Genomic DNA, 21935 nt, shown 5'->3' with positions numbered 1-21935 from the left:
TGCAGAGCATATAGGGCACAGCTATATAAGGAGCATCTATGGGGCCAAACTGAACGCTGCAGAGCATATAGGGCACAGCTATATAAGAAGCATCTATGGGGCCAAACTGAACAGTGCAGAGCATATAGGGCACAGATTTATAAGGAGCATCTATGGGGCCAAACTGAACGCTGCAGAGCATATAGGGCAAAGCTATATAAGGAGCATCTATGGGGCCAAACTAAACGCTGCAGAGCATATAGGGCACAGCTATATAAGGAGCATCTATGGGGCCAAACTGAACGCTGCAGAGCATATAGGGCACAGCTATATAAGGAGCATCTATGGGGCCAAACTGAACGCTGCAGAGTATATAGGGCACAGCTATATAAGGAGCATCTATGGGGCCAAACTGAACGGTGCAGAGCATATAGGGCACAGCTATATAAGGAGCATCTATGGGGCCAAACTGAACGCTGCAGAGCATATAGGGCACAGCTTTATAATGAGCATCTATGGGGCTAAACTGAACGGTGCAGAGCATATAGGGCACAGCTATATAAGGAGCATCTATGGGGCCAAACTGAACGCTGCAGAGCATATAGGGCACAGCTTTATAATGAGCATCTATGGGGCCAAACTGAACGGTGCAGAGCATATAGGGCACAGCTATATAAGGAGCATCTATGGGGCCAAACTGAACGGTGCAGAGCATATAGGGCACAGCTATATAAGGAGCATCTATGGGGCCAAACTGAACGCTGCAGAGCATATAGGGCACAGCTATATAAGGAGCATCTATGGGGCCAAACTGAACAGTGCAGAGCATATAGGGCACAGATTTATAAGGAGCATCTATGGGGCCAAACTGAACGGTGCAGAGCATATAGGGCACAGCTATATAAGGAGCATCTATGGGGCCAAACTGAACGCTGCAGAGCATATAGGGCACAGCTATATAAGGAGCATCTATGGGGCCAAACTAAACGGTGCAGAGCATATAGGGCACAGCTATATAAGGAGCATCTATAGGGCCATACTGAACGCTGCAGAGCATATAGGGCACAGCTATATAAGGAGCATCTATGGGGCCATAATGAACGGTGCAGAGCATATAGGGCACAGCTATATAAGGAGCATCTATGGGGCCATACTGAACGCTGCAGAGCATATAGGGCACAGCTATATAATGAGCATCTATGGGGCCATACTGAACGCTGCAGAGCATATATGGCACAGCTTTATAAGGAGCATCTATGGGGCCATAATGAACGGTGCAGAGCATATATGGCACAGCTTTATAAGGAGCATCTATGGGGCCATAATGAACGGTGCAGAGCATATATGGCACAGCTTTATATGGAGCATCTATAGGGCCATAATGAACTGTGCAGAGCATTGTATATGTGGCACAGCTTTATATGGAGCATCTATGGGGCCATAATGAACGGTGCAGAGCATTCTATATGGCACAGCTATATATGGATAATATATGGGGCAATAATCAATGGTATGGAGCATCTATTTTTAGTTTTGAAATTCACCGGTAGCTGCTGCATTTTCCACCCAGGCTTATACTCGAGTCAATAAGTGTTCCCAGTTTTTTGTGGCAAAATTAGGGGGGTCGGCTTATACTCGGGTCGGCTTATACTCGAGTATATACGGTACCTTTGCTGGAACTGCAGGTTTCTGTTCCCCAATCTATTTCAGGGTAGTTGAAGTCCCCCCATAATAATGACTTCTCCTTGAGTCGCAGCTTCATCTATTTGCTTTACAAGGATATTCTCTGTTGCTTCCATTATTTTTGGAGATTTATAACAAACCCCTATCAGTAGTTTATTATTTTTTCCCCCTCCCCTTATCTCCACCCACAGGGACTCTACATTTTCATTAAATTCACCTATATTATCACGCCGGATGGGTTTTAAGGACGATTTTACATATAGACACACCCCACCCCCTCGCTTATCTGTACGGTCATTTCTGAACAGGCTATAACCCTGCAAGTTAACAGCCCAGTCATGGCTCTCATCCAGCCATGTTTCAGGTATCCCCACCATGTCATAATTATGCTCCAACAACATTAATTCTAATTCGTCCATTTTGTTGGCAAGGTTTCTGGCATTAGTATACATGCACTTGATGTTCCTCTCTGTACCTCTATTCTTTCTTAAATTATTAACTGTTCTAACCCCACCCCCCATGCCACCGCCACCCCCAACTTCCTTATTTGTGCCCAGGTCTCTATCTGCACTATCTTCCCCTCCTATAAAATGAATACCCTCCCCCCCAATCCCTAGTTTAAACACTCCTCCAACCTTCTAGCCATTTTCTCCCCCAGCACAGCTGCACCTTCCCCATTGAGGTGCAGCCCGTCCTTAGCGTAGAACCTGTAGCCCACTGAGAAGTCGGCCCAGTTCTGCAGGAACCCAAACCCCTCCTTCCTACACCAATTCTTGAGCCACTTATTAACCTCCCTAATCTCCCGTTGCCTCTCTGGAGTGGCACGTGGTACAGGCAGTATTTCGGAAAATACCACGTTGGAGGTCCTTGCTTTCAGCTTGCAGCCTAATTCCCTGAAATCATCTTTAAGGACCTTCCACCTACCTCTAACTTTGTCATTTGTGCCAATGTGCACCATAACCGCTGGGTCCTCACCAGCCCCTCCCAGTAATCTTTCCACCCAATCAGCGATGTGTCTGACTCGAGCGCCAGGTAGGCAGCATACCGTTTGACGATCCCTGTCTTTGTGACAGATTGCCCTATCTGTTCCCCTAATAATTGAGTCCCCCACTACCAGCACCTGTCTGGCCTGCCCTGCTCTCCTATTTCCCTCCTTACTGGAGCAGTCACTTCTCCGTCTTTCAGAGGTCATGCCTGGCTGCAGCAGTGCTACCCCTGTACTGGCACCGCCCTCATCTGCCAACTTAGCAAACTTATTGGGGTGTGCCCGATTAGGACTAGCCTCCCTGGCACTCTTCCCTCTACCCTGCTTCCTAACTGTCACCCAGCTAACTGCCTCACTGTCCTGCAGCTCCATCCTACCATCCCCCCCCCATCTATCCCATTGAGCGTCTGATCAGTGAGCAGAAGACTCCTCTCCATATTGTCTATGGATCTCAGTGTTGCCAGCTGCACATTTAGATTCAGAATCTGGGTTTCCAAATGCACAACGTGCTCACATCTCGCACAGCAGTATGCACCCTCAACCGGCTGATCAAGGACTGCATACATGTGGCAAGATGTGCACTGGATGGCATTAACAATAGTGGAGCACATTTCCTAATGGGGATTGCACCACACCAATGTTAACTAAAAAATAAATACAAAGTATTAATAAAATACAGACAGCAATTCCTCCCTTGGAAACTCCCTGATTCCAAAGTCACTGAATCACAAGTCACACTTACCGCCGTTCACACTTACACTCAGGTCACACTCAGCTCGTTCACACTCGCTATGCTGAAGATTTATAGAATTTTTTTTCTCTCTATTTCCCGTCAACAGCAAGCCACCTTGCTGTTCAAATGCACTTCCAAAGAATCCATAATTTCTCCATTATCGATCTTGCTTGATAAAATCCTCACTCCACTCATGCAAAAAACTGCCTTGCTCAAACTCGACACTGGAGATTTTCTACGAACTATCCAAGATTTGGGCTCAGTACCCAAGAAGGTCTCCTTTGATGTAAAGGATCTCTACACCTCTATTCCACATCAGTCCGTCATAGAGTGTGCACAACAGCTTCTTACATCATCAATGATGAATCCAAATAAAATAGGCTTATGCTTGGAACTACTCACTTTAATCCCAACAAAGAATCATTTTATATTCCAAGGCTTGTTCTACTTAGAAATTAAAGAAACACCAATGGGCTCAAATGTAGCACCTTATTATGCAAATTGCTACATGGCAGAATTTGAGACTAAATGTGCCTATCCTAACTCACTATTTCAATCACATGTCATTGTCTGGAAAAGGTACATAGACAACATTTTCTGCATTTGGAACAGTACATCAGAAACCCTCGATCGTTTCTTTCATGAATTGAATACACTCTGGCCTGGCCTAAATTTCACAATGACTAGAGATGAACATCAAGTCAATTTCTTGGACATTATGATCCTTAAAGACCAAAATGGTTCACTATACACAGACCTATACACCAAACAAATTGAAAGGAATATCTTAATGCATTTTCAGAGTTTTTATCTACCATCTGTCAAAAGATCAATTCCAAAATCACAGTTCTAACGTGTTCAAAAGATTGTATCGTGTATCATTTGAACATACAGTGGGGAAAAAAAGTAGTTAGTCAGCCATCAATTGTGCACGTTTTCCCACCTAAAAAAGATGAGAGAGGCCTGTAATTGACATCATAGGTAGACCACAGATATGAGAGACAAAATGAGAAATCCAGAAAATCACCTTGTCTGATATGGCAAAATGCACTTGGAAATTATGGTGGAAAATAAGTATTTGGTCATTAACAAAAGTTCATCTCAATATTTTGTTATACATCCTTTGTTGGCCATGACAGAGGTCAAAAGGTTTTCAGTAAGTCTTCACAAGGTTGGAACACACTGTTGGTGGTATGTTGGCCCATTCCTCCATGCAGATGCCTGTTGTGGATTCTGTTTGTGGGCTCCCTCTGGTGGTTACTGCTGGTACTGGGTGACTTTGGTGGGTTGCGGCCTTTGGTTTCCACCTGTCCATCAGAGGCTGGGTGTTTCCTATTTTACCTGGCCTTTCTGTCATTCCCTGGCCGGCTATCAATGTATTCAGATGTGCTCTGTTTGGTTCCTGCCTACCTGCTCCCAGATCTTTCAGGATAAGCTAAGTGCTGATTTTCAGTTGTTTGGTTTTTTGTCCAGCTTGCTTATTATGTCTCTATGCTAGCTGGTAGCTCTAGTGGACTGAGGTTCTCCCCATGTGCCATGAGTTGGCACATGGGTTCTTGTAATCTCAGGATGGTTTTTTTGATTAGGGTTTTTTGCTGACCGCTCAGTCCCCTTTTGTATCTTTCTGCTTTCTAGTTTACAGCGGGCCTCAATTTGCTAAAGCTATATATATCATCTCTATGTGTGTGCCTTCCTCTCATTTCACCGTCAATACATGTGAGGGGGCAACTATATCTTTTGGGGTTCATTCCCCTGGAGGCAAGTGAGGTCTTATTTTCTCTGCAGTACTAGTTAGCTCTTAGGCTGGTGCGTGGCGTCTAGAACCAACGTAGGCACGCTCCCTGGCTATCTCTAGTTGCGTTTGTCAGGCGTAGGGCAGCGGTCAGCCCAGGTTCCATCACCCTAGAGCTCGTCCGTTATTTATTTGTACTTTGCTTGTCCTGTGCTATCCCTAGCCATTGGGGATTCATGACAGATCCCCTCTAGAGCAGTGATGTTTTGGGCCTGTTGCTGGGCAACACAGACTTTCAAATCCCTCCAAAGATTTTCTATGGGGTTGAGATCTAGAGACTGGCTAGGCCACTCCAGGACCTTTATATGGTTCTTATGAAGCCAGTTCTTCATTGCCCTGGGGGTGAGCTTGGGAGCATTATTATGCTGAAAGACCCATCCATATTTCATCTTCAATGCCCTTGCTGATGGAAGGAGGTTTGCACTCAAAATCTCACGATACATGGCCCCATTCATTCTTTCATGTACACGGATCAGTCACCCTGGTCACTTTGCAGAGAAACAGCTCCAAAGTATGATTTTGCCACCGCCATGCTTCACAGTAGGTATGGTGTTCTTTGGATGCAACTCAGCATTGTCTCCTCCAAACATGATGAGTTTTATTTCTACCAAACAGTTTTACTTTGGTTTCATCAGACCATTTGACATTCTCCCAATACTCTTCTATATAAACCAAATGCTCTCCAGCAAACTTCAGACAGGTCCGGACATGTACTGGCTTAAGCAGGGGGACACGTCTGGCACTGCAGGATCTGAGACCCTGGCGGCGTAGTGTATTACTGATGGTATCCTTTGTTACGGTGGTCCTAGCTCTATGCAGGTCATTCACTAGGTCCCCCTGTGTGGTTCTGGGATTTTTGCTCACTGTTTTTGTGATCATTTTGACCCCACGGGGTGAGATCTTGTGTGGAGCTCCAGATAGAGGGATATTATCAGTGGTCTTATATGTCTTCCATTTTCTTATTATTGCTCCCAAGTTGATTTAACCACACCAAGCTGCTTGCCTATTGCAGATTCAGTCTTCCCAGCCTGGTGCAGGGCTACGATTTTGTTTCTGGTGTCCTTCGACAGCTCATTTGTCTTCACCATAGTGGAGTTTGGAGTGTGACTGTTTAAAGTTGTAGACAGGTGTCTTTTATTATTATTATTTATATATATTTTTTTAGACTGATAAGTTCAAACAGGTGCCATTACTACAGGTAATGAGTGGAGGACAGAAGAGCCTCTTAAAACAGAAGTTAGAGGTCTGTGAGAGCCAGAAATCTTGCATGTTTTTAGGTGACCAAATACTTATTTTCCACCATAATTTGCAAAATAAATCTTGCCAAATCAGACAATAGATTGATTTTTTTTCCCATTTTGTCTCTCATAGTTGTAGTCTACTTATGATGTCAATTACAGGCCTCTCTCATCTTTTAAGTGGGAGAACTTGCACAGTTGGTGTCTGGCTGTACCTATCACCCCTTTTCATATGTTATGCACCAAACCATTAAGAAACATTGGGGCATATTATGCACCGCTTACCCTGATGTGGCAAAATTCCAACACCCAATTTTTAACCTTGCTTTAAACGAGCCCCCAACATCAGAGACTCAATAGTCAGAGCTGACATAGGCACCTCTGTTATGATCTGGTGGCCTAGGAGCAGCATGAGACATACTCTGGAGAAGGTGGTACCTGTACTGACCGCAGACCCTGAACTTAACACCGCAACTAGAAGTAGCCGTGGAATGTACCTATCACTCCCTAGACATCTCGACACAGCCGGAGGACTAATTACCCCTAGAGATAGAAAAGGGAAAACTATCTTGCCTCCGAGAAAATCCCCAAAGGATAGACAGCCCCCCACAAATATTGACTGTGAGAGGAGAGGGAAATAACATACGCAGACTGAAATCAGAATTTAGCAAAGGAGGCCACTTCTAGCTAAATAGAAAGGATAGGACAGAGTACTATGCGGTCAGTATTAAAACACTAGAAAATATCCACCACAGAAAATACAAAATCTCCACATCTAACTAAAGACATGGAGGGTATATCTGCATCTCCAGAGACACCAGCTTGGCTGAACAAATCCTTATACAGACCAAGCTGGACAAGACAAAACATGGAAAATAACTTGAACGATCAGGCCCACAGCATGTGGACTGCAAAAAACAAAGCCAGAACTTATCTTGTTGAAATGAACAGCAAGCAAGAGAGACCAGGCAGGGAAGTGAATCCTCCAGGAAACAATGGACAACTGTCACTAACTAAAGGGTCAAGCAAGACTAAATAGCCCAGTCAGAATTGCAATAAGTGGACACACCTGATGAATGCTGCGATCCAAAGACAGCAGCGCTACCACTTATAACCACCGGAGGGAGCCCAAGAGCAGAATTCACAACAGCGAACTCACCAATAATAATAAACATCTATATTTACTCGGTGCGTTCCGCTAACCCTAACAGAATACTAGCGCCAGGGTCTGGCTAGTAAATGGCGGACGATCAGTGTCTACAGCGGTACATTCAGCAGCTGGAGGGTAGGTTGCCGGCCCTAGAACGCACAACCTCAGCTGTGGATGTTACCGCAGTCGCTGTTCAAGCTGCGAGTGTAGCTGCAGCCAGTTTTTCCTCAGCCACCCCTGCTCCGACTTTATCTCGTCTCTCGCTTCCAGACAAGTTTGCTGGTGACAGTAAGCTATGTCGGGGATTCGTGAGTCAGTGCTTTATACATCTAGAGCTCCTGGCTGCATGTTTTCCTACGGAACGGGCGAAAGTGGGATTTATTTTATCCCTTTTGTCGGGCATGGCGCTGGAGTGGGCAACGCCGCTGGGGGAGGGTGATGATCGTGTGGTGCAGAGTGCTCCTCTCTTCCTGGACCCTCTGAAACATGTATTTTTAGTACCTCGTGTCACCCACGATACTGAGCTCCAATTGTTGGCAATTACACAGGGTTCCTCCATGGTCAGCCAGTTCGCCGTCCAATTCCGGACTCTGGTCTTTGAGCTGGAGTGGCCGGATAAAGTCCTTATTCCGGTGTTCTGGAAAGGACTGGCAGACCATGTGAAGGACGCCTTGGCCACCAGGGAGATTCCGGCCACACTGGAGGAGCTCATTACAATATCTACCCGCATCGACCTCCATTTTAACGAGCGGAGGTTAGAGCGGACCCAGTGTAGGCAGAGGTTTCGGCTGGCTCCCACCTTCGCCAGACCTCTAGAATCTTCCGTTCAGGCGTCCGACTCCCATGAGGCCATGGAGGTTTCTCGAGCAGGACCAAAGTCTCGGACCGCTCGAGTACCCGTGGTTTGTAAAAATTGCCAACAGCTAGGACATTATGCCAATAAATGTCCATGGCGGTCGGGAAAACGATTGCGTCTAGTAACTATTGGAGGACGTTCACTAGACACAGCAGCATTTTCCTCCAAGCTGTCCTTTAAAGGGACAATCATGTTAGACTCATCCACTCTAACAGTCGAGCTTTGTGTGGACTCTGGAGCAGAGGGGAATTTCATGTCCTCTGCTTTTGCTCTGCACCATGCAATACCTCTGGTGATGCTCACCAAACCGGAGACTATTAGAGTAGTGAATGGGTCGACACTTCGTTCACAAATCACACACCAGACTGTCCCTTTCACGTTATCCATGTCCCCTTCCCATCAGGAGATTATTTCCCTTCTTGTCCTTCCCGAGGGAATGGACGAGATTCTGCTGGGAATACCCTGACTCCGTTTCCACTCCCCACATATTGAATGGACCTCTGGGAGGATATTGGGTTGGAGTGAATTATGTAAGGGCAGATGTGTGAGGGAGTGCGTTCAGGTTTCCACTACCGAGATACCCGCAGATCTTTCTTCCCTTCCCAAGTGCGATTGGTCCTATGCAGACCTGTTCTCCAGAAAGGAGGCGGAGACCCTTCCGCCTCACCGCCCCTATGACTGTCCTATCAATCTCATGCCTGGAGCAGAACCTCCTCGGGCACGGGTCTATCCCCTCTCTTTGGCAAGAGGGTTCATTAGGAAGTCAGTGTAACCTGCAGGGGCGGGGTTCTTCTTCGTGTAGAAGAAGAACGGAGAATTACGTCCATGCATAGATTACAGGGGTCTTAACGCCATCACCGTTAAGAATAAGTACCCGTTGCCCCTGACTTCTGAGCTCTTTGATAGGCTACAGGGAGCAAGGGTATTTACCAAATTAGATCTGCGGGGTGCTTATAACCTGATTCGCATCCGTGAGGGGGACGAATGGAAGACGGCTTTTAATACCAGGAATGGGCACTATGAGTATCTTGTGATGCACTTGGGCTCTGTAATGTCCCAGCCGTTTTCCAAGACTTTGTTAATGATATCTTCTGGGACATGCTCTCCACCTCGGTCGTAGTCTATCTGGATGATATTCTCATCTTCTCTCCAGATATTGACTCCCACCGGAGAGATGTTGGCAGAGTCTTCGACGTCTTACGGGCAAATTCCCTCTATGCAAAGTTGGAGAAGTGTATGTTTGAGCAGGAGTCTTTACCTTTCCTGGGCTATATCATCTCCGCCCAGGGATTGGCTATGGATCCTGCCAAACTACAGGCTGTGATGGACTGGCAAGAACCCCATTCTCTTAAAACGGTGCAGCGCTTTATGGGGTTCATTAATTACTATCGCCAGTTCATTCCCCACTTCTCAACTTTGGTAGCTTCCTTGGTAGCCCTCACCAAGAAGGGAGCAAATCCCAAATTGTGGTCTGAGGAGGTCTCCAAGGCTTTCTCTTCTATTAAGTCTCATTTTGCTAGCGCTCCCATCCTACATCGTCCCGATGTTGATAAGCCGTTTATAATGGAGGTGGATGCCTCATCCGTTGGTGCAGGAGCAGTCCTCTTCCAAAAGGATGCTCAAGGTCGGAAGCATCCTTGCTTCTTCTTCTCCAAGTCCTTCACACCAGCGGAGACATCTTTTGGAGGGGGAGACATCTTTTGGAGGGGGCTCGCTTTCCCTTTCAAGTCTTCACGGACCACAAAAATCTGGTATATTTGCAAACAGCCCAGCGGCTAAATTCTCGTCAGGCCAGATGGTCCTTTTTCTTCTCCCGGTTCCATGTCACCCTCCATTATCTCGCTGGGGAGAAGAACATTCGTGCTGACGCCCTCTCTCGCTCCGTTGTGTCTTCTGAGGAGGAGGAAGGGGAGCCTCAGCTTATTGTCCCTTCTGAGAGCCTAAGAACCGTAGCTACGGTTTTGCTAGAGTCAGTGCCTCCGGGCAAGACTTTTGTACCTATTAATTTGAGAACGGAGGTTTTCTCTTGGGCTCATTCGTCCAGGGTGGGTGGACATTTTGGGACAAAGAGGACATCTGAGCTGCTGGCGAGGACGTACTGTGGTCGCATATGGTCCGTGACATCGGAGATTATATTCGGGCGTGTGTCTCCTGCGCCAAAAATAAGTCTCCTCGACAATGGCCAGCTGGGTTACTCTATCCCTTGCCGGTGGCAGACAGGTCCTGGGAGATGGTCGGGATGGACTTTGTGGTGGGCTTGCCCAAGTCTCATGGCTGTACCATCATTTGGGTTATCACCGATCATTTTTCTAAAATGGTGAACTTGGTGCCGCTTCCACGGCTACTTTCTGCATGGGCCTTGGCAGCGTTGTTTATAAAACACATCTTCCGCCTACACGGTATGCCGCACAAAATTGTCAGTGACCGGGGTCCCCAGTTTGCGTCTTGGCTCTGGAGAGAGCTTTGTCATTTTCTCAGAATTGAGTTGAATCTCTCTTCTGCATATCATCCTGAGACAAATGGGTTGGTAGAGAGGGCCAACCAGACCTTGGTCACATATCTGCGACATTTTGTCTCAGCCAGGCAGGATGACTGAGCATCCTTGCTATCGTGGGCGGACTTTGCGCTGAACAACGCCGTAGCCGACTCCACTGGACAGACCCCATTCCTCCTTAACTATGGTCAGCATCGGCGGGTACCTGTGCCCGCGTCTTCTGCTTACTCCAGGGTGGCAGACTGGGCTGTGGAGGCATGGGACATTTGGGACCGCACTCAGGATGCCATTCGGGCCTCCAAGGAGAGAATGAGGTCCTCCGCCAATGCACATCGGCGCCCCGCTCCGACCTTTGCTCCTGGCGACTTAGTGTGGCTCTCCGCCCGTAACATCAGGCTGCGAGTTGAGTCCACTAAGTTTGAACCTCGCTACTTGGGCCCTTTCAAGGTCCTCGAACAGGTTAACCCTGTGGTCTACCATTTAGCCTTTCCGCCACGCCTGGGTATCACCGACACCTTTCATGTGTCCCTCTTGAAACCCGTATACGTGTCCCGGTTTTCCGAGTCATCTGCCGGGACATCGGGTTCGTCTCTGGACGATTACGAGGTGAACACTATTTTGGGGTTCAAGGTGGTACTTGGCAAAAAAATGTATTTGGCGGACTGGAAGGGTTATGGTCCTGAGGACAGGTCCTGGGAGCCTGCTGAGCACATTCAGGCTCCGCAGCTCATTGCTGCCTTCGAGCGTAGCGAGGTCCAAGGAGGGGGGCCCTAGGAGGGGGGTAATGTTAGGGGTTAAGTTCCCACCTCTGCACAGGGGGAATCTCGGGCCATCTTCGCTGCGGTCTCCCATTCTCCTGCCGCAGTGAAGTCTGCTCAGCGAAGACGTCGGTCCCAGTGTCTCGCTCAGTCTGACTCTGTGCAAAGGGTTACTGCTGCCTTTCCAGCTTCTGCCATTGTAGCCAGTACTGGGCAGTGGCGAGCAGACGTTTTTGGGACCAAGTCCTGCTTTTCCCCTTCTGAGCATGCCCAGGGTAAGATCTCTCGTTGGAGATCAAGGGTCACATGCTTAGATACTGCAGCTAATCCTATTGGTCCTCTAGGAAGGTCCCGAAGGTGCTCAACTTCTGTGGCAGCCTCCCATTGGTCCTTCTGGGAAGGTCCTGTACTTGCTGCAGCTATAAAAGTTTTGCATGACCACACGGCCATGCGCTAATATCAATCCAAGTTATGTGCTTTGCGCCAGTGTGGTTATGTGTGATTGTATTCAGGGACCCGGCTGAAATAAGCCCCTAGAATACCGACTCCTCCGGTGAGGAGATTGTGTGATTGTATTTAGGGACCCGGCTGAAATAAGCACCTAGAATACCGGGACCTCCAGTGAGGAGATTATGTGCTTGCGTGACCACTGACTGCTATCAGTTCGGCAGTTAGCTTGTGCTCCTGTGAGTCTAACAGGGTACAGTGCTTTCCTTTCACGGCTACTCTGTGAAGTAACAGAGTTAGCTTATACCGACAAATAGTGCCACCATTCACTAGCAGCAGGTTCCTCCTGCACGGTGGACCCTGGGCTGCGAAAGCACCAATAATAATAAACATCTATATTTACTCGGTGCGTTCCGCTAGCCCTAACACACGGTTGGCAAGTGTGCGGAGATTTAAAAGTCTTGTGCATGCTGCTCGGGCAACAAGCTGGGTATACCAAATACCCTTGTTTTCTGTGTCTATGGGAGAGTCGAGACCGACAAAATCACTGGACCAAGAAGAATTGGCAGCCGAGGGTGCTCACAGTTGGTGAAAAAAAATGTCCTCCGAGAAACTTTGGTTCCTCCCCATAAAGTTCTTCTACCACCTCTCCACATAAAATTGGGATTGATGAAGCAATTCGTAAAATCACTTCCAAAAGATGGAGAATGCTTCAAATACTTGGTCACCAAGTTTCCAGGCCTCTCGGAGGCAAAATTGAAGGAAGGTGTGTTCATCGGACCAGACATTAGAAGGCTTATAGCTGATCAAGAGTTTATCAATACCATTACGCATCCTCAAAAAGAAGGGTGGTTTGCATTTAAAGAGGTCGTAGAGAAATTTTTAGGCAATAACGAAGACCCTTACTACAAAAAAATCGTCGGACGAATGCTGAAAGCATTTCAAGCTTTAGGTTGCCTGATGAGTTTAAAAGTGCATTTCCTCCATTCCCACCTTGACAACTTTCCTGAAAATTTGGGAGCTGTGAGTGAAGAGCAAGGTGAATGATTCCACCAGGACATTAAAGAGATGGAAAGAAGATACTAGGGAAGATGGAGCATTACAATGATGGCAGACTACTGTTGGACGCTTCAGATAGACATTCCAGATGCTACTCACAAGCGTAAATGTACCAAGAGAATCCTCACAGGGAAGAAGAATCGATTTTAGTGCGTGTTAGTGAGCTCATTGCAGTTAAAAAATGATTTTCATGAAACATTTGTAATAAAAAAATAATTTTATGAGTCTATTTTCATTTATTTTGAGGTATTGTCTTATTTAACATAGTTAGATAAATTGTCAGAAAACGTGATGTCCTATGACAAAACGGAGGTCATTTTCGGATTCAGCGCACTTAAAAAACATAAAGCTTACGTGGAATAACCAAAACAGCTCTTGAAAAAATTTTTTTGCAGACCTGTGTAATTTGTAGTAACTGATGAAGGTCTAATTTTGACGGAAACATTTTCTGTTTACTACCTCGTGAACAACATTAAATAGTGTTATCGATCATATCAAGTTGAGTGCCGAGTTTTTGATAAAGGGGAGGAGAACCTTCCATTGGCAAAGGGTCTTTCAGCACAGCATTGTGTAGCTGGCTCTCCAGGCATCTGACCTCCCTGATTGAGCGTCTGGGCTTTATGCTTTTCTCTTGCTGACCTCACTTGGTGGGCTGAGTTAGAAAATGTACACCTCTTTTTGAACAGTTATTAAAAACTTCTACTTGCCATAACTCTGGATGGGAAGCTCACTGAGTGATAACAGGGGTATTATATTTGCTCTTACGAAATTATCTTTCGTTTGAGACCAAACATGACACGTCTGCGTGTCACTCAGGGGCAGAAACCATTTTTCTGGCTTCTCATGGGCTTCCAGGCTGCAAAACGTTGCTGTGTGTAGCCTAAATTCTACCGATTCTGGAAATATATTTTTCCTGTCTCTATAATTATTGTGTAACCACAAAAATTGGAAGCAGCATACCATAGTAGAATCAATTCACGTGCAGTTTAATTGCAAATCTGGCAATGTTTCGGTCCCAAAGAACAGGGGACCTTTTTCAAGTCCCCTGTTCTTTGGGAATGAAACATCGCCAGATGGGCAATTAAACTGCACGTGAATTGATTCTACTATGGTGTGTTGCTTCCAATTTTTGTGGTTATATTTACTAGGATTGGTACAGGCCTGGGAAGCTTTTGAACCCTGTAATTATTTTTTATGCTGCTTTTTCACTTTCTTTTTTTCTATATAATCATTGTGTGTTACTCAATTCAGGTTTGAATAGGCAAAAGAAATTTTAAATTTTGGAGGGAGAATCCGCTTTGAACTGATCTGGGTAAAGACCAGCTGCTGGAGGAAGGGAGGGGAAAGAGTGGATAGAATTACACAGTGTAGAAGAAGAGAAAGTTGGAAGTTTTGCAGCGGTGTCTCTGCAGGTTCACATACAGAAGTACAATGCAAAAGCCAACTGGGTGTAGGGCATCAAGCAGTGCCAGTGGTGGACTTAGAACATTATGAAATGACTCATATTTCCTGACGTGCGCATGTGCTGGCCCCGGCAGCCATTTTCCTGGAGTCCACCGTATAGGAAACCATGGAACTGCGGGGGCTCTGGACTTTCACAAAATGTCAGCAGAGCCCCAGCAGCAGCGGACACCACCCACAGCACCGGACACCACTCACAGCGGCATGCCACACATACAAACACCTTCTGCGGCCTGCAGCAACGCTCCACTCTTTCCTCCTCCAGCCGTGACCCTGGGACCCAGCTCCACGGCAGCTGGTAAAGTATATCTGCATTATAAGACACACCCCCATTTCCCCCCCCGAATTTTGGGAGGAAAAAGTGTGTCTTATAATCGGAAAAATACGGCAATACAGGAGAATAAAATAAGACTGAGCACAAGATCTTCACAACATCTAGACATCATAGGGGAGATCTCATGTCACTTTTTCGACATCTACCTGATGATCCTGAGAAGCATTGGAACCTTCTTGTTTACAGTCCTGTGGAAGAAGAGGACGGGGACATCTCTCTGGTGCTGTCATCTTACTGGAGAGAACTGGAGGAAACACATACAGGGAATAACAAAAGAAAAAAGGAATATAGTCAGCTTACCGGTCTTAGATGAAATCCCCAGACCTGCCAATGCCCAGCACGGTTCGGGGTGAGCGCCCACAGCAAATGAAGACAAAAAGAGAAATGATCCAGCTGGAGGTGGAGGCAGTTCAGACTTTGTGAGACTTTATTAGACAACTAAAGCGATAAATAGTTCTTCAAAAAGAAAAATCTTTACATAGCAAACACCTGGCACACCAGTGAGGAGGATCAACGCGTTTCAACTATGAAGTCTTACTCATGATCTTATGATCATTTTTCTTTTTGAAGAACTATTTATCGCTTTAGTTGTCTAATAAAGTCTCACAAAGTCTGAACTGCCTCCACCTCCAGCTGGATCATTTCTCTTTTTGGAAACACATACAGGGACTGAATTCATACTTTACAAACAGATAATTATAGGCACAATTATAGGCAGTCTATTACCTGGTGATGTGAGGGGCTGGGGAACCTCCATCTTGACGTTCTTGTACAGATCTCTGTGTCCTTCTAAATACTCCCACTCCTCCATGGAGAAATAGACAGCGACATCCTGACACCTTATAGAAACCTGACAAACACAATGATATCGTCATCCCATCGATCTTTTCATAGTGTTACAGTGTAATGTTCCAACATTACTAGCAGTGTTACCTCTCCAGTCAGTAGCACAATCATCCTGTAGATTAGTTCAAGGATCTTCTGGTGATTGATGTCCTCATGCATCAGGGGGTGAGGTGGAGGCCCCGTGATTGGGCTCAGGGGTCCTCCCCATCCCTTAGACACAGGGTCCTGACAGCGCTCAATGGAGGTCTTCTTCACTACTGTGTAATCCTGGTTATGGAAAGACACAATAATAAGTCTCACTACAAACATTTCCAGAGTCCTCACCTCTCCAGTTCTGTCCATCTGTTATTCCCATAGATAAGAAAGATGTAATGTGACGTCATCAGAATCTCTCACCTCTCTAGTAAGACGGAAGAGAATCTCTAGGGTGAGGTGTATTATCCTCTCCGCCATCTTGTCTCTGTCCATATCCAGCCTTGATGGGTAAATTAGGAATACCGTATTTTCTTTTGTAGAAGATCTTCACTAAGAGGATCAGATATTTTAGAGACCTGAATGAGAAGATGAGCCGATGTAACATCATAAAAATCCTGTGTAATAATACAATTACTGGAGATAATGAGGGAAACATATGAGGAGATTTATTATTCTACAGTATTTAGTTCTCTTCTTTACATCTACTAATAAAACCTATATATTTAGGCCACAGACAACAAGCAGTTTCTTCCTCGGAGTCGGCAGCTGAATACATTTCTCATAGACTCATCTTCCATAACGCTAATTCTCGTCTCATTTACCGACACTGGCATAGGCATTACCAATACTGCAGGAGATATTCATTACACGTGACAGGAGAAATAACTACTTCATGATGAGGACGACATCTTCATCTTCTACTACGGCTCTAGAAATATATATCACTGACTCCACGCCGTCTATATGAATGTTTCCCGTTTTCCCCGCATTGTAATCTTCTATCACGTTAGATCTCATGTCTGATTCACACACAGAAGTTTGAGGCTTTTATAAAAGTGTTTTTGTTTCCACAAACATCGCGGACAGAAATGATCTGATCCCGGGGGCGTGGCCTAGCACGCGATGTGAGAGGACTTGTTCCGGATCTCTCCCGCTGCACCTATTGCAACAATACATTTTGGAGGCGCCGCCGAATGCCTATAGAGCGCCCAGGAGTGCCCGGAGACCTGAGGGGAATTAGCGGTGATCGGTGGAGAGGCGTCCAGGCTCCAGAATGACGCGAAGGAAGCAGAAGGAGCCGGCAATGCCGGGAGGCTTGCGGATCCAAGTTGGCGCCGAGTCTGCAGAGGAGGCGGCAAAGGCAAGCGACGAATACCGCAAGAAGTTGGAGGTGATTGCCAAGCTGGAGAGATCTGCACGGTCGGAGGAGGCTGAGAAACTGCACTCAGAGGCATGGTGAGGGAGCTGGAGGAATAAGTGACTCTGGGGATTTGCTGGATGGAGGTGACGGTGCACAGAGCAGTATGGTGGAGCGGGGGTCCCTGGAGAGAGCCCATACAGGGCCTGAGAAGGAAACCACATCATTTTCTGATCTAGCCCCACAAGCTGACTTGTCTGTGAATGTGGAGATGGCTGCAATGGAGGAACTGATGCTAAAAGACATATTTTCAGTGGTGATGTACTGTAAATCTGCTCTTGCTGCTCTCAACCTACGTGTGGATAATTTAAAGGAAGAGATGGTGTCACTTAACTCCGCTATGCGCAAAGTTGAGAAGAGAGTGGAGGTGGTGGAGGAGCGTGTGGGGAGTGTTGAAGATCAGGCTAATGAACTGTTAAAAAGGGAAAAAAGTACATCCAGCGGATTGCAGAGTTGGAGTTTAAGACTGATGATCTTGAAAACCGTTCCCATAGGAACAATTTAAGAATAATAGGTGTGCCAGAAAAAGTGGAAGGGAGTAATCCCACTAAGTATATTGAGCCATGGCTGAAAAATACTGTGGGAGGCGATAGCCTCACCAAATTATTTGCGGGTGAAAGAGCGCAGAGGGTCCCTACTAGACCACTACCTCTGGGGTCGCCCCCGAGAGCTATTCTGGCCAAGATTTTGAACTATCGTGACCATGATATCCTGCTGAGGAAGGCCAGGAATTGTGATGGCCTAACTATTGATGGGAACCGGATATCCATTTACCCTGACTATTCCACAATGGTCCAAAAGCTTAGGATGAAGTTTGAGGAGGTCAAGAGGAGACTGCGAGACCTGGGCTTGAGCTACTCAATGATCTATCTGGCTAAACTCAGGGGGTGGTGGCTTTGGACCGGGTGCATTTTTTTCAAAATCCGGAGGAGGCGACACAAAGGCTGGATCTTAATGCTAAGCACATTGGAGCGGAGTGGACCAGCTGAAGCTGGTGTTGAGAGTTCCTGGGACAGTTATAATCCCTGAATGTTATTAAGCCATTTTCTAAAAAGTGACTGTCATGGGTTATCCTTGATATGACTCGTTATGTAATTGTTTTGAGGTGGTTGTGTTCAGCGGCGCAACGGACATTTTAATTCGATATGGGTTGGTGGGAGAGGCCATAGCGGGTATGACTTGACTCAAATTGGTGCCTTTATTAATCATAATGGGAAGTGAAATAAAAATTTTAAGTTGGAATGTCAGGGGCCTTGCAAATGCTACTAAGCGTGCAGCAATATTCCATTATTTGCTGAAACAGAGACCCTCAGTTATATGCCTTCAGGAAACTCACCTGGTGGAGGAAAAAGTGGATATGTTGCAAAAGAGATGGGTAAGAAAGGCGTATCACTCGACGTTCTCAACCTACGCCAGAGGTGTGTCAATACTGGTACATTCAAGCGTTCCGTTTGAAGAAATAAAGGTTATAATAGACAAAGATGGTCAATATGTGTTTATAGTATGTAAGTTGTTTAATAGATTAATGTGTATAGTGTCTTTATATATTCCTCCGCCATATTCTAAGAAAAAGTTACAAGAGATTCTGGAAATATCAGGTAGATGGGTGAGAATACCTTTGCTTATGATGGGAGATGTGAATAACATAGCTAACGACTACTGGGATAAGGGGAGACATGCTTTGATGGGAGGGGAAGGGAATGTGACGCCTTTTGGTAATTATCTAAGGGAAATAGGATGGATAGATTTAAGGAAGGTACGTAATGTAGATAAACGCATTTACTCATGCTATTCGGCGACGTATGGCTCTGTTTCATATTGATGTTGCTTTGGGGAATGAAGGGATGGATGATTTAGTGCAGGAGGTAGTGTATTTGCCCAGGGTCCTATCTGATCATAGTCCAGTATTTGTGTCATTAAATTTGGTAGATCGGGGATGGGGGGGTTGGGATGGGATGGAAAATTCACCCTTTTTGGCTACAGCTCTTGGACATGGAAAAGATTGGGGAGGAACTAGCGGAATTTTTTAGGATAAACGAGTCATGTAGTTTGGGATACTATGAAGGTGTATCTGAGAGGGATTTTATTCCGAGATATTTCAAGGCACAAGAATAGGTCTAAAAACAAAGATAAAGAGGTGATGGAGAAGTTGAAGGCAGCTGAGGTAGCGCTAAGCTCCCAACGCACAAGGGATACGCAAAGTAGGATGAAGGCGGCGCAGGCGAGCATTTCAAAAGGAGACATTTTATGCAGAGGGGGAGAAAGTGGGGCATTTGCTATCAGTGGTGGCATTTGCGCAGCGGGATTCTTCTCATGTATATGCCATAAAATCGGAGGGGGGTAGTGTGGTTACTCAGGGTGAACAAATCTTAGAAGTCTTCCGGAAATTTTATAGTGAGCTCTATTCCTCTAGGGTACAAAAGGGAAAAGAAGAGATAAATATATGGAAGAGGTTAATTTACCCAGATTAAGCAAGGAAGATAGTGAATGGATGGATAAGCCACTTGGAGAGGAAGAATTGAAGGCGGCTCTGGCAGATATGGCGGGGGCAGGGCTCCGGGGCAGACGGCATCCCGGCGGAGGTTTATAAAATTCTTCATGCATAATTAATAACTAAAATGGAAGGAGTTTTTAATGAGTCGTTGGAGAGAGGGGTGCTGCCTCCATCTATGAGAGAGGCCATTGTAGTGGTCATCCCTAAGGCTGATAAGGATCCACAGCTTCCAGAGTCATATAGACCAATTTCACTTTCAACGACAGATATAAAGATATTGGCAAAAGCCTTGGCGAACAGACTGACCCATGTGATTGATAAGGTGATTCATCCGGATCAATCTGGCTTTATGCCCAATAAATCTACGGCAATCAATTTAAGGAGGCTATATCTAAATATGCAAATTCCAGCTAATAATGCAAGTAAAAGAGTAGTGGTGTATTTGGATACCCATAAAGCCTTTGACTGTGTAGAGTGGATTTACTTGTGGTCGGTGCTGGAACGCCTGAGGTTTGGGCCTAAATTTATCTCTTGGGTGAGGCTGCTATACTCCGCTCCAATGGCGAAAATTAGAGTAAACAACAAATTGTCAGAGGCCTTTTCATTGTCTAGAGGTACTAGACAGGGGTGTCCGTTATCCCCGCTGCTTTTCGCTCTGGCTGTGGAGCCTTTGGCGGCTAAAATACGAGGAGCACAAGAGATAAAGGGTTTTGTCTATGGAATGAAGGGGAAAAAAGTGGCCTTATATGCTGATGACATTTTGCTTTTCTTGGAGGATTCGGAGGTGACCCTGAGTAGTGCGGTGGCTCTAATTGAGGAATTTGGGCAATTTTCGGGACTTACGATCAATTGGGACAAATCATGTGTTCTGCCAATAGATGGGGATAATGAAGGTCGAGGGGAGGTGGAAACTTCTACAAAATTAAAAATGGTTCAAAAATTTAAATACTTGGGGATACATGTTGCCCTTCCTCTAACAAGATTTGAGGATTTCAATTTAAACCCGCTATTGCAAAAAATACGTACAAAAATTTCAGAGTGGAATAAATCATACCTGTCGGTAGTTGGCAGGGTGTATCTGTTAAAAATTCTTGTGATGCCGCAACTGCTTTATGTGCTGCACAATTCTCCCGTCTGGATCCCGCAGTGTAGGTTTCGTAGGATTAAATCCTTGTTCGGTGAACTAATTTGGGGGGGAAAGAGCCCTAGGTTCAAACAGGAGATACTACAGAGGCCCAAACGGAGGGTGGTTTGGCGCTCCTAATCCTTGGTTATGTTTCTTATCGGCACAGTGTCAACATCTTAAAGGCTGGGGGTTGGAGACGGGGGGGACATTTTCCTATTAGCTTGAGGTACTTACTAAAAACGAGGTCTCTGAGTGAAAGTTTGGAGGGAGGTCATTTTATGAAGGCGGGTTCTCAATACTGTATTATTAACCTAATCTACAAGGTTTGGGAAAAAGTGAAGCATATCAGGGGAGTGAATGGGTTTACTAGGTTTGATCCGATATGGGGCAAAACATATTTGCAGGAATTTAGGCAAATGAAGGGCTTTCGGATCGGGAAGGAGGCAGGTATTAGACTGATAGGCCAGTTAGTTAGCCAGGGTACTCTTAAGCCGTTTGAGAAGCTACAGGAAGAATTTCAGTTACCGGGTTCAGAGCTGTACCAATATAACCGGATTCGTCATGCATACCAGACACAAGGTAGAAAGAGGCTTATAGCGATGCAAGTAGATCTTATGCTGGAATTTATCCTTAAAGATCCGGGTACGAGGGGGGCGATTTCGGAGGTATACGGGGATCTTCTATTTACCTTTCTCATTAAACATCCTATTAAGGCTAGAGGGAAATGGGAAGCTCAGCTGGGAGAAATTGACGATGATAGATGGGAATCAATCTTGGAGTACGTGAAAAAGATTTCTATGAGTGAACCCGGGAGGTTATCGCAGCTATTTGTAATTCATAGGGCCTATAGAACCCTTGAAATATTAATCAAGGCTGGACTGAGGTCTAACTCTGATTGCCCAAGGTGCTCGCAATCCCAGGCAGGTATACTGCACATGCTGTGGCATTGTGCTAGGCTGTCTTTCTTCTGGATAGTGGTATTGAATCGTAATGAATTGGTGTATAGGTGCACTCTCCCTAAAAACCCATTGGTATGCATATTGGGATACGTGGAAGAAATAATAATGGACAACTCAACCAAAATAGTAATTGCACGATTGTTATTAA

At 45.8% G+C, this 21935-nt stretch overlaps 1 protein-coding gene across 1 annotated transcript in view; it reads right to left on the bottom strand.

Annotated features, from left to right (window-relative positions):
* LOC143766384 (uncharacterized) overlaps positions 1 to 21935 on the bottom strand; it is a 109769-nt gene that overhangs the window by 61319 nt on the left and 26515 nt on the right. Inside the window, exons 2-5 of the mRNA XM_077254033.1 lie at positions 16212 to 16366; positions 15903 to 16082; positions 15696 to 15819; positions 15116 to 15213 (exon numbers count right to left, since the gene is read on the bottom strand). Of these exons, the coding sequence (XP_077110148.1) occupies positions 15116 to 15213; positions 15696 to 15819; positions 15903 to 16082; positions 16212 to 16283 (474 nt within the window). The 5' untranslated portion in view covers positions 16284 to 16366. The remainder of the gene's footprint in view (positions 1 to 15115; positions 15214 to 15695; positions 15820 to 15902; positions 16083 to 16211; positions 16367 to 21935) is intronic.

The sequence above is a fragment of the Ranitomeya variabilis genome, chromosome 4 (assembly GCF_051348905.1).
Source record: "Ranitomeya variabilis isolate aRanVar5 chromosome 4, aRanVar5.hap1, whole genome shotgun sequence".
Lineage (NCBI taxonomy): Eukaryota > Metazoa > Chordata > Amphibia > Anura > Dendrobatidae > Ranitomeya > Ranitomeya variabilis.
Note: the sequence above shows the minus strand (reverse complement) of the source record. Positions and strands in the feature narration are given on the sequence as shown.